Consider the following 17,253-nt stretch of genomic DNA (forward strand, 5'->3'; position numbering starts at 1 on the left):
AAAGATGACTATAAAAACTGCAACATTTTTGACTTACGGAGATAATGAAACTACTCTGCAGCATCCTTATAGGGGGTGGGAAAAAAAGTTTACTTATAAAGAAATAAAAATCAGACTGGCTTTAAACTTCATTATAAGTTTAAATGCTGGACATGGTGGAACAACATGGAAGACTATTGAGCAAGACAAAAGCTAAGAATTTTGTACCTAGCCATGTTTTGTGCATGACATATAAAAGCTCCAACTTGTAAGGATTCAGTAGATACACCACTCAATGTCCTTCTTTAAAACTCATCCTAGCCACTGAAAGAGTGGTGGTGAATATTGAAATAAATTAAATTGAGTTACAGTTGAATAATTGTTTACTTCATGAAGCAAAATGTATACAAAAGTAACCTTTGAGAAAATAAATATAAAATTTATGTCCGCATTCTCAAGTTTTATCAGTCTGACACTTTCATTAGAACTTTGGGGGGTAGAAGGAGACTAAAGGCCTGATGCTGGCTGTCAGAGCAGACATTTAACTTACTGGAAGGCCCTATATTTCTGAACATACTGAAATAGTGGTTAAAATCCTGTGTTCCTTGTACAGTGTGAGGGACTAATTTTCAGATTTAGGTGTCCTTTTTTTCTACCTTTCTTTTTTTCTCAATTCCCCTTCCCCACTCAGTAAACCAGTCTTCTCTCCTAGCAGTCCTTTCCAGTCCCTCGGTCTGGTGTTCTGCTTACTTTGTCACTGGCCACTTGGTTTTTGTAAACTAGGATGCCAGAGGTTCAAGTTTCATTACATTGTCATTTCATACAAAGAGGGGAAGAGATGATTCCCTGGGATCTTGAGGCAGGATTAGATGCTCTAATACCAGTTGACAGGTGTGTATTTATAAAAATTTAATGTAATAAAGGTGACATTTTGAATCCGTGGGAAAGCTATGATGGTTCAATAAATAGCGCTGGTAGGTGCATACCTCTATCACAACTCTTCAAATTGTACACTTTAAATCTGTGCACTTTGCTGTCTGGCAATTACAGCTCAATAGAACTATAAAAATAGCTCGGAAATTGTTAGAGGAAAAATACTTTCCCTGTGCCAAAATAAACTTCACAAAATAATGAAATGTAATGAGTGGGACTGTAAAGCAATTATAAGATACTGCAAAAAGAAACTTAAATGATGTGGGGGCAGGGAAGAACTTCGTAATAAGCATGAAACCAAGGAAGGGAAACCAAGGATCCCATAAATGTGATCGTATCTTGCCAGTCCCTTCTCCCTCAGCCTTTCCCCATGTTAGCAGCCCGGTCCCCTTTCCTGTCCTACCAGGTACACTGTCAAAAATCTTACAGGTGTTCTTCCAAAATAAATATGCTTCTAAAATTATATATATTAGTACATGTATATATGTAAATATGAGGGTTTGGGCATTGTTTTCCAAAACACAGAATTATATTAGTCTTTTTTGTATGTTTTCCGAATCCAGTGTACTTGAGGAAAGTCTCTTCGTGTCATCTGGCATAGTTCTAATTCCTTCATCTTAATAGTCATGTAATAGCCAATTGTTTGTGTCCCAGTTTTTCCCAGTGTTCAGCCATTCCAAAATAATGGACGTTCACTTTATTTTCAGTTCTTGAAAATACACTACAAGTTATGTTGCTGTTACCATCTTGTACATATTTGGTAGGCATTGGTCCTTTTGTTTTTATGGAATAAATGTTTAAGAGTAGAATTGCTGTTCCTAAGGGTTAGAGTTTTAAGTATTTTTTAAAAAAAAATTTGTTTATTTTTGAAAGAGAGAGAGGGAGAGAGACAGAGCATGAGTCGGGGAGGGCAGAGAGAGAGGGAGACACAGAATCTGAAGCAGGCTCCAGGCTCTGAGCTGTCAGCACAGAGCCCCATGTGGGGCTCAAACTCCCTAACCGTGAGGTCATGACCTGAGCTGAAGTCAGCCGCTTAACCAACTGAGCCACCCAGGCGCCCTATAAGTATTTCTGCTTTTAATTAATGTTCTCAGGCTGCCTTTCAAAGAGACTGTGTCCATTACACATTTCCTTCAGCCATGTATGAGTACTTCTTTTACAACATTCCTGCTAACAGTAGACATTATAGCCCATTTTACTTCTGCATTTTCCTTTTTTTAACTTCCTCTTTGCTCAAGGTTTCAAAATCAAAGAGTGACTTCCTTCTTTCCTAGGTATTTTCTGAGCATGCACATGACTTTGCACCTGTATGCAACCTTTTAGTCCTAGTGTATGTCTAGTTTTTCAGGATTTTCTTTAAATTCTTGCCCAGGCTCTTACTTGACACACCTGAAACCACAGCCTTAGGCAACTGTGATACCACCAGCAAATTGTTATTGTATCTATGCTGCCCTGCAGGTATGAGACCTTCTGTCTCCCTAAGCTGATGTCTGTGTCAAATGAAATTGCCACGATATCTTGGGAATAGTTTCCAGGGAGCTGTGAGTTGGGACAAAATATCAATGATTGTGGTCTAACAAAGCTGGTTTTGATGGAATTGCGAAATTTCAACCCTCTGTGATGGCATGTATTATTGCTTTTTCCTGTTTGTCTAGTCACTGAGCTGGGGAGTGAGGAGGTTGGGAATAGCCTTTCATCAGAACATCCCCCCCCCCCCCCCGCCCCGAGTTTCCATCATTCTGTTGGGTAGACAATGTTCCGCTTGTTTTGTGACTTCACAGTTCTGAAGTGGTTAACTTTAGTTGCTAGTATTTAAATTTTTGTGGGAGAGCGAGTTCACAGAGGTCCTTACTTTGTCATTCTGGAAGTCACCTTCCTTTCCTAGTTTTCCTTAGCTTATTCATAGGTAGTGAGCTGACCATGTGAACTTTAAGGTCATTTTGTGCAAATCCAAGAAAAGCTGTTGGAATTCTAATTACATTAAATTTGTGAATTAATTGTGGAAGAATTGGCATTTTAAGATTTTTAGTTTTCTTAACTGGGCACATGATTAAGACTGATAGACTTGATTATTTAAATGTATACTTTTGTGCAGTTTTTTAAATTTTCTAAGAATTCAGTCGTAAATGAGTCTAGGAAAAATACCTGTAATATATGACGGATATAGTGTTAATGACCTTTGATTAGCATTTTTAAATGTAAAGAAGGTAAGATATAAGCATAGGTAAAGGACATGAGGTATTTTTCAAAGAAGATATACAGATGACCGGAAAGGCAAAGAATACTCAGAGATTAAAACAACACAAATTAAAATGAGATACCCTTTCCACTTAACAAAAACAAAACAAAAGAAAACATTGTTTACGAAGAGTGTAGCAAACTATGTTCTTACACTGCTGTTGGATGTATGAATTGGTATAGCCTGTTTGGAATACAGTTTGACCCACATATCCCTTTTCCTAAGAATTAATCCTTAGGAAAAATCATCAATTTACACACTCATTAAATAGTAACTGAGTGCCCACTTTATGCCAAATAATGTTTGTCACCAGGAATACATCAACAGAAACACATACACACGTAAAACCTTTGCCTTCATGGCATTTACATTCTTGTCGGTGAGGCAAACAAGAATAAAATTTAAACAATGAAAGTTTATTAGAATGAGCAGGTGTGCCAAGAGGCAGGGGGAAGGTGGGAGAGAAGTATGGGGTAGAGGCATGTGTTTGGGATCTCCCAAGAATATTACAATAATGTTGAGAATGATTAATCTCTAAGAAGGGGAATATGTTTTATTTGCTTTATATTTTTCTGTGTTGTTTCTACAATGAATATGTAGAAATAGCAGAAATAAAACTTTTTTTAAAATAATAAAATTCTTTCACAGTATGAATTTCTGACATTTTATAGAGCTTGGTTTATTTTAGCAGTCTCTTCAGACATTACAGTGGATGGATCCTACTTTAGAATAAATATAAATGAAGTTATTAGCATAGGGTTTAATTTTGCAACCTGTCACACTTGGGTAAAATATGGCTTAATTTATTTTTTTAAATCTAGCTATTTTAAAACTTGAATTCATTTACAAAATTGAAATTCTGTTTGCTTATCTGTAATTAAGAACATTGGAAAGGCTATCAATGTCTCTTTTCAAGAATTTTGTCACATAAATGTACTAAGTTACTCATTTACTTTGCAGCACTGACTTTCAAACAGTAAAAATTACTTGATCATTTTAAATATTTTATATTGAAAACTTCTTTCAAAATTGTTTAAAAATGTTTCATGGTTGATTTCATTATACTTTACTTTCATTTTATATATTAACTATCAATTTAAGAATTTAGAGTAATTTAGAATTTTAGAATTTAATGCAGGAAAATATATTTTAGGAAAACAGTTAAAGGATGGAAAGAAGCCAGAACCATGCAAACCTATCCTCAAGGTGGAATTCAAAACGACTAGATCTGGGTAAGATTTTACTTCATTGCCAATATTCATTGTATATAATTACTAAAATAGCACTAAAGGCTATTTTATCATTATGTTTTAAAGCCTACTTTAGAATGTTCTAGCCCAGTCTTAAATTTTATGCATGCTTTATTTAATGAAATAACTAAAATTGGTAAATTTAGGATAAAGTATTTCTTTGTATTCTCTTTGTCTTTGGTAGTTTTGTAATGTATCTTGGAAAGTTTGAATAATCTTTCTTGTTAAACGTTATACATTCAGTTCAGTTACTCTTTAGCAACAATGGTTGCTGCTATTCACTACTATTCACAGTAGTATTCACTACTGAAAACTGGAACAAGCAGTGAACAAATATTTAAAACTTAACCTATTTATACTATATATGTTAATTACGAAAGTTATGTGTGTTTTTCACAAATTAAATCTCATCATGAGAATATTTGGCAAATACAAAAACACATACGGTTTAAATATTAAAGGAAGTTTGTCAGTTGTAGTTTGTATTTCTTATATGTACCAGATGTTTAAATGTATAATAAAGGGAAAAATTATAAATGTTTGTTAGAAAATTCCACCTCATTAACCCCTGAAAGAAGCCTTTTATTTATGTTCTAGTTCCCCAGGAAGAGTGTGTGGTTTTATTTATCATAGCTATGTAAGGGAGTGAATTTATGTAGTGTATACAGAGGATTGGTTCTCAAATTGTGGTCCTTGGAACAGCAGTATTAGCTGAGACCTTGTTAGAAATGCAAATTCTCAGACTCTTCCCCACACCTTCTGGATCAGAAACTATCTGTGGGTGGAGCCAACCAATCTGTATTTTAATTAGACTGAGAGGAGATTCTGATGCATGGAAATTTAGAACCCTGGCATATGTTTTCTTTTTTAAGTTTATGTATTTTGAGAGAGAGAAAGAGCACACAGGGGTAGGGGCAGAGAGAAAGAGAGACAGAATCCCAAGCAGGCTCTGCACCATCAGCACAGAGTCCAGTGTGGGGCTTGATCTCACAAACCGTGACATCATGACCTGAGCCGAGATCATGACCTGAGCCGAGATCGAGAGTTGGATGCTTAACTGCCTACGCCACCCCGGTGCCCCAGTTTTTAAATACCAGCTTATAACCACTGGTTGTTATAACTGTGGTCCACTGACCTCTATTTACTCGTCTTCTAATCGTATTCATTTTAGCCCTATTCTCATTTGAGAAAGACAGTGGCTGAAGAATCATAAGGTTGCTGTTACTTGTCCTTGATACTCATCAGCCTTCCTGTGGGATTCGGAAGATGTACTGGTTCCAACAAGAGGTTGAATGAACTCCAAAAGGAATGGCATCTGTTTAATTGACTGTGGCATCCCTCACTGTGTGACCTTTGGCATAGAGTTTTTTGACTTCTTGGAACTTCAGTTTTCTCATTTATTACATAAATATGATAATAGGTCAAAAGGTGATTGTGATGAATTAAGTGAGAGACAGTCATGTATTGAAAGCATTTCACAGAGTGCCCGGTACATAATAAACTTCCTCTGAATAGTTGCTCTTATTGTTACTAGAAAACTTCTACTACCAACTGTCCTGCCTACTACCTACTTCCTACTACCAAATTGTTTGCATAATTTGTCCTATGGCAAAGGAATGTAAGGAAAGGCAATGACAGCAAAAACAAAAACAAAGTGTGTGGGGTGAACCAGAAAAAAACCTGTGTTTATAGTTTACAATACAACATCAAATGAATTGTCTACACATTTAAATTAACCATGCCTGTTGTCTACTGATTGGAAACAAAGGCGAATGTCCAGGGAGGATTTTTTTTTTTCTATTTGTGCTTTACTGTTTTCAATTTTTTTTAAGCTTATCTATTTTGAGAGAGAGAAGAGGGAGGGAGGGAGGGAGGGAGAGAGGGAGAGGGAGAGAGAGAGAGAGAGAGAGAGAGAGAGAGAGAGAGAACACAAACAGGGGAAGGGCAGAGAGAGTGGTAGGGAGAGAATCCCAAGCAGGTTTCACATCGTCAGCAAGGAGCCCGATGCGGGGCTCGAACTCACAAACGGTGAGATCATTACCTGAGCCAAAATCAAGAGTCAGATGTTTAACCAACTGAGCCACCCAGGTGCCCCACCTGTTTTCAATTCTTTTATAATGATAATGTTTATGTTTCCAGTTTCTTCAGGATGGCAGCCATACTTTTTCTTAAGATCAGAAATGAAAAAAAAAAAAAGTCTCATTCCTTTGTATGCATTTGTAGATACCTGTAAATTGATCAATAGGATCACCCTCTGATAATGATCTTCACTAGCTTTACAATTTCTTTTTTCACCTGGCATAGGACATTGGGTAAATTAAACAGGTTCTTATTTCACAGTGCATGGCCTCTTTGGAAACTTGAGATAGTTCCTTAGAATTCCAGTGTGCAACCAGCATTGAGAACTGCACCCCTATTCCACCTACAGCAGAATCACCGTCCTTTAAGTAAGCCAGTCAGCTCTCCCCTTTTCCTGTTCCTAGCAAGTGTCTTGAGCAGGTACTACCTGAAGTTGTTTGTCAGGTTGGCAACAAGTAATATTGGCAAATTACCAGATTTTATTAGAAGAGTCATCCTTCCCTCCTCAAGATCTGCATTGTCTTCTTTTTGCCTAGAAATCATTTGAGGAGAAAGATTCTCTTTCATCCGTTATAACTCAACAATAATATCACTGCTTTGTGGATGTCTTGGCCATGTTGCCTAGATTAGGACCGCAGTAATATAGTCTCAAAGCATGCTGTATTTTTCCCTTCTAGAATTTTTACTTGTCATTAATGATGAAATTATTAGTTTAATTCATGTGTTCCCTCTTAAATATTCAGCTCAGTGAAAGCATGGGACATACCTGTCTCAGTTCTAATTGCCCTAGCATACTGTTACTGAATATGAGGAAAAAGAACATAGGCCGGTGTTTCGAAAAGTGTATCCGTGAAGAATTAACTGTTATAGATCAATAATAACATATAATTTGTTTCTGAAGCAAAGGTACACTCTGACAAAAAATGGAATCACGATGTTGTATCTGGCTTTTGTTTCCTAGTAAAATAAAAGCATATGTTGCACCAGGAGAGAGCAGATTTTTCCCCTAACATAGTGAACGGTGACAGTATAATTAATAGAACATTTTGATAGCACTTTTATTAAAACTATGGAACTATTCTTTGCATGGCCAGTTCTTAATCCAAAGTTAAATGTGAAGCCAATTCTGTCGAAGTTGGTTTTTTCAACACTGGCGTGACCCAGGCGTGGAGTGCTACAGCAGATGGTGCTCGAGCAAAGCGATTAAGGGTGTGAGCTCTGGAGCCGGCCCGCCTGGGTCCGCTGCTTCCTCAGAGCCCTGCCATCTTGGGCACATCAGCTAAGCTTCCTGTGCTTGTATCTTCATCTGTCAGGCAGGAACAATAATAGTATCTGCCTTATAGAGTTGTTACGAAGATGAGATAGACGAAGCACTTGGAACATACCCTTCCAACCGGTTGTCTCGCATACCTCTTGTCTCAGAACAGCATTCGATGAGCCCTGACGGGCATCTCTGATTTTGCTTTCTCAGAGCAGATGTACAAGTTGTAAGGTTGGCAAAACTATAGTAAGTAAGGAGCCTCACTGATATTCTTCCCTGGATTGAGAATTCCACTCTGAGAAACATTATGACATTATGTTATTTGTTTGTTTGTTTGTTTGACACACAATATTACATCAGTTTTGGTTGTACAGTGTAGTGATTCAACAACTCTGTGCATTATGCTGTGCTGGCCACAGGGGCAGCTACCGTGTGTCACCGTACAACACTATTACAGTACCATTGACTGTTCCATATGCAGTAACTTGCATCCCTGCCACCTCTTCATTCTGTAACTGGAAACCTGTCTCTCTCATTCCCCTTCACCCGTTTTGCCCATCCCCCCTCACCCCTGATTTTTTTGTTTTTAAATATTAGATAAGGGTGATCTACTAGTGGGTTACGACAATACTTTTGTTGGTTGTGACATCAATTTTTAACTTATGGACTAGAATAAGATATAGAGTGCACTGCAGGTTTTAGGTTAAGTATTGGTTCACATGAAACTTGTTCAACCGTATGTACTTACGTATGTGTATACTGTATCGTGAAGTAAAATGTACTTCGTACTATGACTCAAGATCATCATGTTTGAGAGCCCCTGATTTAGGGGAAATAACTGAGGCTTCAGATTTTTAGACTTAGGTTCCAAGCCCAGTTCTGCCACTCAAGTGACGGTATAATCTTTGGCAAGTTGCTTAACATCACTGAACCTCTGTCCTTACCTTGGTAAAATAGGGACAGTAATTCCCACTTAATAAAAGTGCTGTAGAGACCTGAAAGAAATAATACGTGTTTGGCCCATGGTACATGTTTGGTAAACTGTAGTTCCTTTTCTCCTTTACTTCTGCATTTTTTGTTTTGCTAATAGACGGCATAACAAGTTACAGGCAGGGCCAAATTTTCAACAACAATGAACTCTGGATAGGTTCAAGTTTTCAAACAGGTTTATTTATTTTTGAGAGACAGAGTGCAAGCTGTGGAGGGACAGAGAGAGAGGGAGACACAGAATCAGAAGCAGGCTCTAGGCTCCAAGCTGTCAGCACAGAGCCCGATGTGGGGCTTGAACTCAAACCGTGAGACCGTGACCTGAGCCGAAGTCAAATGTTTAACCGGCTGAGCCACCCAGGCACCGCAGGAGTTAGTGTCTTTTAAGGAATATGCTACCACTCAAAGAATCACCAGTTTGGGGGAGAAGCATCTCTGTTCAGTATCCTAGAAGTGAATGTTATCATAGTTAAAAATGGCAGTTTAGTCACATTTGGAGAACCACATCTAAGAGATTAATTTACTCCCTTTCCTCGAACACGTACTATGGCAAACCCTTTGTGTATAGGGCCAGAGAGAATATTTTAGGCTTTGCAAGCTGGATAGGTCTCAACTGGCAGCTATCCAACTCTGCTGTTGTAGCCCAAAAGCAGCCATAGACAACTCATGAATGAATGCAGCTGTGTTCCATAAAACTTTATGTACAGACACTGAAATTTACATTTCCTTTAATTTTCATGTGTCATGATCTATTCTTTTGTGTATTTGTTTTCAACTATTTAAGAATGTAAAAATCATTTTTAGTTTGTAGGCCATACAAAAACAGACAAGAGGTTATAGTTTGCTGACTCCCTTGATATGCACACACGTACATACATATAACGTATTTAAGTTTGTCTATAAGCAAACGTTGCCCCCCACCCAGTGGTGCCTGAATTTGTTTTCAAGTAGCTTAGTAGATGATTTATTTAATTTATTTTTATTTTGGGGGGCACCTGGGTGGGTCAGTCAGTTAAGCATCCGACTTCAGCTCAGGTCATGGTCTCGTGGTTTGTTAGTTGGAGCCCCCATGGGGCTCTCTGCTCTCAGCGCAGAGCCCACTTCAGATCCTCTGTCTCCCTTGCTCTCTACCCCGCCTTCCCTCCCTCACGCTGTCAAAAATAAACATTTTTAATTTTTTTTTATTTTTTAAATTTATTTATTTTGAAAGAGAAAGAGAGCGCTCTTGGGGAAGGGGCAGAGAGAGAGGGAGAGAGAGAGAATCCTAAGCAGGTTCCACGCTGTCTGGCTATCAGCACAGAGCCTGACCCGAGGCTTGATCTCAGGAACCATTAGCTCATGACCTGAGCCTAGATCAAGAGCCGGGTGTTTAACCAATTGAGCTACCCAGTAGCCCTGATGATTTCTGTAATTTAAAAAAAAAAAAAAAAAAAGTGGTGGGGTGCACCTGGGTGGCCCAGTGAGTTGAGCATTTGACTCTTGCTTTTGGCTTAGGTCATGATCAGAGGGTTGTGAGATCCCCCATGTCCAACTCCATGCTGAGCGTGGAGCCTGCTTGGAATTGTCTCTCTCTCCCTCTCCCCACTTGTGCTTGTGTGCTTTCTCTCTCTTAAAAAAGAATTTTTTTTTATATGTGCACTAAAAGTTGTAGGATGATTGCCTGTGTGGGAATATGAAAAAAACACAGATTGTAATAAAAACTCAGGGTACATTTGTGATATTCTGGTCCTGAAAATATCTAAAAGTCTATTTCAGTAACACCCACAACTTGCTACCACTGAGTTTCCCCCACAGCTGCTAGAACTGTATCCAATGAGAGAATCCCAGCTCTCTGAAGCCCCAAAACAAAGTCCCTCGTGCAAAAAGATTGTTATCCCCAGAACACAGGCTCACTCTGGTATGTTTTTTTCCTTCTCAACTGTAGATTGTTTTTAAATAACTATATATAAATTATCCATAATCACATGCTGTGCTTACTGTGGCCAGACATTGTTCTAAGTGCTTTACACATATTTTCTTTAATTTTAGCAACCACTTTATGAGGCAGGTATGACAGATGAGGAGACTGTTACAGAGAGGTTGAGTAACTTGCCCAAAGTCATACAAATCATAAGCAGAAGACCCCAGATTTAATGAAGTCTGTACTCTTAACCACACTGTATTTCCTTTTTAATTAAACCTACTCTCTGTTCACATTAACCACAGTCCCCAAGATTATAGCTATACCTGCAGATCTGCCAGCAACAATTGCTTGGCTAAACTACCTTGAAAAAACTGAGATGAAAAAAATTTTTGGCCACAGAGCCAAAAGTCTTAGGATTAACATAAGTTTGGAGTCCTGAAATAGACCACTGAAATCGGCAAAGTAGAAAGCCAGGATCAAAAGCAAAGTAGTGGAGAAGGGTATGCCGGGCAAAGACGAGTGAGGCTGGAAGGATCAAATGATGGGAGACTCTTCGGCCCCTCCTGCAGGGAGCAGTGCGGTTAAGCACTTGGTAAATGCTTGCTGAGTGGATGAATCATAGTAATATTCTAACTTCATTTGTGTAGTTACTCTTGAGTGGCCTATGAGCAGAAAATTCTTCAGCATAAGCTACGTTTTATAGTACCTTAATACAAAGTGTAGTGACAGATAACAGAAATGACATGAAAAGTCGATGAAATATTTTTATGGTATTTCATAGGAAAAGTGCAGTTTTTTTAAAAAAGTATAATTGGTCACAATTGTATAGTAATTTCATTTTTTTAAGATTTTATTTTTAAGTAATCCCTACACCCAACATGGTGCTCAAACTCACAACCCCGAGATCAAGAGTCAACAGCATTTCCGATTGAGCCCTCCAGGCACCTGTATTAGTTTCATTTTTAACCACTATTACTCTCTTCTTCTCTAAAGTGTTTTTGGAAGTACCTATTTTAATTATAACATTAAATAAAATCTTCACAAAAGAAGCATATTAACCTATAATTCCACTATTCTAAAACAATTTTTTTCTTTTCATTTTCCTTCAATCTTTTTTCAGATACATTCCTTAATTGTATTCTTAGAGCATATTCAGTCTGATTATTTTTTTCTACTTAACACGTCTAAAGTCTTACTGGTTTTTATCAGCTTTTTAAAATAATTCATTGTAAAGGCTATGCACTTCACTCAGACTATTGTCCCTTTTGCTGAACATTTAGTTTTTGATATTATAATCAGGTTCTTCATATTAGAGGTAAAAATATAGTAGTGAACAGATTCTTTATTTGATTTTGTAGATAACTCAACAGAGTTTTTACTGTTGTACTATTTCTTTACAACAAATTTCCAGTGGTGAAATTTTGAAGATAAAAGATTTTTATGAATCTTGATAAATTCCCACATGGCTTCTTGGAAGTATCTGTGTACCCTTTTAAAGAACTGAGTATAAAATACAACAGTGTCACCAGTCTCATTAATGTGAGATGTTTTTGTGTTATTAGTTTCCTACCTTAAAAGTAAGCATTTATGCTTTTGAATCATCTTAAATACTATAACCACAAATGTGAACTCCTAAATGAGTGCTGTTATGACAGAAAAGGCAACCTACTGTGATAATAGGGACCTGAAGTTAAATTTGTTTTCATCTGCATACAAAGTGATGTTTCATAAAAACTTTATAACTTAATTTTTTGCAAGCAGTCATCCAGCTGAGCTTTTATGTTTTGGCAGGGACCAAAATTATTTATATGCTTATCTATGCCCCTTTATCTAGAAACTATCTGATAAATTTAACAAAAGTTAGTATATTAGTGGTTGATATTCATTTGGTAACAGTTCTTCCATTTCTGAAATCCTAAAGTAGAATTTAAAATCTTGTACTTTTTTTTTTAACCTTGTAGTTTGTGATGTGTTTATTTGTAAAAAAAAAAAAAAAAAAAAAAAAAAGGCACAGTTTCATTTCACACCTAATTGTTTTCAAAATTGTTACTTGTTGAGGCTATTCAGATATTTCTTTCTTATACTGCCTCTAGTTTATTGATCCCACTTTTTTTACTGCTGAAGTTCATTCTGAGCTTTCTAGAGTTTTTTTCTTTTAGAGCTATCCCTTCTTCATCATCTAAATTGATTCTCTGTTACATCCTTAAAGCTTTATGGCTTGTTTGAATTAACCTAAGGATAGATTTTCCATCGTTATTCATCCTAATGTATGTTGGTTTTTTTTTTCCATCTCTAAAATGTTTCCATTTCTGATGTGTACATAGATTAAATGTCTTATCTTAGTGATGGTTCACTGATTGTTCTGGTACTTTTACTTGACTGCTTATACACTGATGACAGCTTATATGCTTTGATTATGTTTTTCTAGAGGACAGAGATCAAATCCATTTAAGACCTTGTGTGCAGTAAATGATTTTGAAAACTATGCAGTGTTCTTTCATAGATAAGCTTAGAAATCATACTCGTGACACTATGAACTTCATATATAGTTTATTTAATCACAAAAATCACATGACAAAGATTGCATTGAAGGTTTTAGATTTCTTGTTTGAAAATAATGCCTAACTGTTACATAAATTCTTTCATTTGTATTGATACTAGGAAAAAAAAAAAAAAAGTAATGGGCTAGTATGAGTTGCTGTGGGACCTTATAGTTAATCCTCTATATCCTAACTAGCTTGCATTATGAAACTATAATACGCTGAAATCCCAAAGCATAATTTTTCTGAAATTTGTATGGCTAGGATAGGTCTTAAATAACTTTCTTTCTAAAATTATATCCTAGCAGAATTGTTTATTTTGGAAATTTCTTTCAAGTTGAGTATAAAAGACTACAGCTGAGTCTCATATCTGCTTCTACAGTCTTTTGTGATGTGTTCTTTTAATGAGGCATATGAAGAAAATTCAGTTTTGCACAAATATGTAGTTTGACTTTTTTTAAATAGATTTTTAAAAAATGTTTGTAATTTATTTTGAGAGAGAAAATATGCAGGCAGGGGAGAGAGGTGGAGAAAGAAGGAAGCCAGGAATCCAAGCAGGCTCTGCGCTGTTAGCATGGAGCCCGATGCGTGGGGCTCAAACTCGTGAACCGTGAGATCATGACCTGAGCCAGAAGCAAGAGTGTGACTGAGGCTTAACTGACTGAGCCACCCAGGCACCCTTGTAGTTTGACTTTTAAAATGATGGTAAATATTCCTTGATACTCTACCAAAACTTACCAAGTGGTAGATTCAGCAGTGTGAGAGCTGAATCCCTTTTCAGAAAAGCGTTCCTATTCTGTTTTCTTGAAAATCCTTTGGTGTGTCAGCACTTTCAGTGTCTCTTTTCCTCTTGCATGCTTTTATAACATCATGACACTGGCAAATTGGAAAACATTGATTGAGTGAGTCATTTGTATCTTGTAATGCTGACACATTTCATTATGTATTTTCAAATTACTGATACCGCCACTGACGTCATCAGGAAAGTTTTCAAGTATTGGGAAACTGTGAAATCCAGCATGGCAGATAGAAGTTCCCAAACTCTTGATTTTCACTTGAAAGGTCAGATTTTATCATTGTAAACAAATATTGTCAGTTGTTTTTCTTAAAGTAACAGATTCATTCATTTTTGAGAAAATGACTCAGTCACCTCAGCCTAAATTATAACTTGTTAGTCATCCTTTCAGCAAAAGTAATAGCAAATAGTTTAGCTCACAATTCAAACAATTGTACAAGTGGTTTTCTGGAAATAAATGTCCATTTCAGTATACAGAAGTGCTTTGTGTATGCTTTTTATTTTCTTAACACATTAAAAAGATATATTGGGGCACCTGGGTGGCTCAGTTGGTTGAGCATCTGACTTCGACTCAGGTCACACTCTCACAGTTTGTGGCTTTGAGCCCTGCATCAGGCTCTGTGCTGACAGCTCGGAGTCTGGAGTCTAGAGCCTGCTTCGGATTCTGTGTCTCCCTGTCTTTCTGCCCCTCCCCCACTTGCGTGCACACGCGCGCTCTCTCTCTCTCTCTCTCTCTCTCTCTCTCAAAAATAAATACATTTTTAAAATTTAAAAAAAAGACATATTAAGGGTCAAGATTTAAAATTAGTCATTTTATTGCTTCAACAAAGACATGAAGTGGCAGGAGAAAAATTATTTTCATGTATGGAAATGAGGACTAAAATGAATAGGTCCAGTTTGGTGCCACTGCTTCGATTCATGCTGAGATGCCAGGAGTTTAATCCACCTACTATTACCTTGTGACATCGGTGCAAATATCAGCACAGTGTAAGGCAAATAATGTCTTAATGTCATGATGAAAATGGCTTTATCTTCACAGTAAAGGATCCTGAAAACCCCTAGGGGTTCACAGACCACCCTCTGAGTATCACTGTTGTATACTGTAAGGCAATTTATGGAAATGTTTTGAGATTCCACATTTTTGATAACTAAAAGGATACGTATTAAGTCTGATTACTATAACAACTTTACATAAAAATTATATCAATAAAAATAACCAAATTATATTAAAATCTTAACACTTTACTCAAATACTGTGATATGCAAACCTACCTACTAAAGCTGTATCATTGTTACCTTGATCATTAAGTGAACAGGAACTTGTCTAAATATATTATGCTCCTTTATTTTTCCCCAAACTTCTATCTCTCCGTGTTAGCAAAAGAGAGTATTAGGGTTAGTCACTAGTGAAATATGGTCTGGAGATGGCCACTCTGATTCTCAGAGAGTCGTCTTAAAATTGGCAAAGGTAATATCTGAACTAGAAAGGCACTGGAATATCACCATCATGATGCTAAAGTAATAGTCACTTTCTGAGAATGTATTTTGTACCAGGCACTGTAATAAGCAACGTGTATATTTGTTACTTAATCTTTACAATAACTCTGTGAGGTGTATATTACAGAATACAAAACTGAGGCTCAGATAATCAAAATTGAAGTAAGTTGTTCAGTCCTTATAGATACAAAGTAATAGAGTTAGGATTTGAACATAGATGTCTTCTTCCAAAACTTGGGTTATGACCCATTATGCATCTCTGTATACCCTTCAGTATCATAATGAGTTATTGTTAGGCTACCATATTATCTTCCTGTTTACTCTAAAAGGTCCCTGGTGAAAACTTGTTATAACTAAGCAGTAGTTCTCTTATTAAAGAGTTGTTTTGGAGATCTGCCTCTCTACTCAGACATGCCCCACTAAAGAGTTCTGTGGTTTCTGATTTAACTTTAGAGTGTCAGGGGGTATGTGTGGGGCCTTGAAGTGAGATCTTCAATGACATCTTCACATTTGCCCCTGATGATGATAGGGTAGGTTAAATGGTGTCCTTAGATGGCTCAACTTTTTGTCTTCTAGACTAGTGCTACTCAGAGTATGATACATGAATGGTTCCAGTGTGCTAGCTAACTCTCTGAGACAAAATACGTACAGAAATCAAAAGTAAGAGTATGGAAATTTGAATATCATTTGACATTACCACAACATCTGTGCACACATTTAATTGTTTTTCTTACAAAAACACAGATTTTCAATGACTCGAAAACTTTTTTAATTAGTTCTTGACCATAGATAGTTCAAGAAGCGTTGTTTGAAACTAACATTAAATGATTAGAAGGGTACTTTTAATTCAACTCCCTATGTTTTAAATTTTATATTCTTTTTATTTCCCAGCCCTTCAACATTTAAGTGTTTCAAACCCTTGTTCTTGATTATTTCATTTTGATTTGATAGCTCAAAAAACTTAGTAGAATTAAGAACTCATTATTACTTTTTGAGTGTGCTTCACAGTTTGTTTTCCACTCTAGCCATGTATGCAGATGAACCTATTATAATAATTAGCACCTAATCAGCAAAATCTAAACTTTAAGCTTTTTTTTTTTTAATTTTTTTTTTTTTTTTTTACGTTTATTTATTTTTGAGACAGAGAGAGACAGAGCATGAACGGGGGAGGGGCAGAGAGAGAGGGAGACACAGAATCGGAAGCAGGCTCCAGGCTCTGAGCCATCAGCCCAGAGCCCGACGCGGGGCTCGAACTCACGGACCGCGAGATTGTGACCTGAGCTGAAGTCGGACGCTCAACTGACTGAGCCACCCAGGCGCCCCTAAACTTTAAGCTTTTATGTAAAAAGTCAACAATTTGACACCAAATATGAGATCCAAGTTATATAGGTTGCTATTAAACTATTCAAATTAGATAATTAGAATTTACATTTGAAATTTGAACTGAGAATCTTAGAAATTTGATGTAGGGGTCTCATGAAAATCATATGTTCATGGGGCACTTGGGTAGCTCAGTCAGTTGAGCATCCAACTTCAGTTCAGGTCACGATCTCACGGCTTGTGGGTTCAGGCCCCTCATTGAGCTCTGTGCTGACAGCTCGGAGCCTGGAGCCTGCTTTGGATTCTGTGTCTCCCTCTCTCTCTGCCCCTCCCCTGCCCACACTCTGTCTCTTTCTCTCCCTCTCTCTCTCCCTCTCAAATAAGTAAACATATATATATATATATATATATATATATATATATATATATATATATTTTTTTTTTTTTTTTAATCATGTGTTCATTCAAC

General features: G+C 36.9%; 1 protein-coding gene across 6 annotated transcripts in view; it reads left to right on the plus strand.

Moving 5' to 3' along the window:
- STXBP5 (syntaxin binding protein 5) overlaps window positions 1–17,253 on the plus strand; it is a 167,596-nt gene that overhangs the window by 70,400 nt on the left and 79,943 nt on the right. For all 6 annotated transcript variants that reach the window (XM_007086879.2, XM_042987284.1, XM_007086880.2 and 3 more), the window contains exon 9: window positions 4,305–4,383. In XM_007086879.2, the coding sequence (XP_007086941.2) occupies window positions 4,305–4,383 (79 nt within the window). The remainder of the gene's footprint in view (window positions 1–4,304; window positions 4,384–17,253) is intronic.

The sequence above is a fragment of the Panthera tigris genome, chromosome B2, assembly GCF_018350195.1.
Source record: "Panthera tigris isolate Pti1 chromosome B2, P.tigris_Pti1_mat1.1, whole genome shotgun sequence".
Taxonomy (NCBI): domain Eukaryota; kingdom Metazoa; phylum Chordata; class Mammalia; order Carnivora; family Felidae; genus Panthera; species Panthera tigris.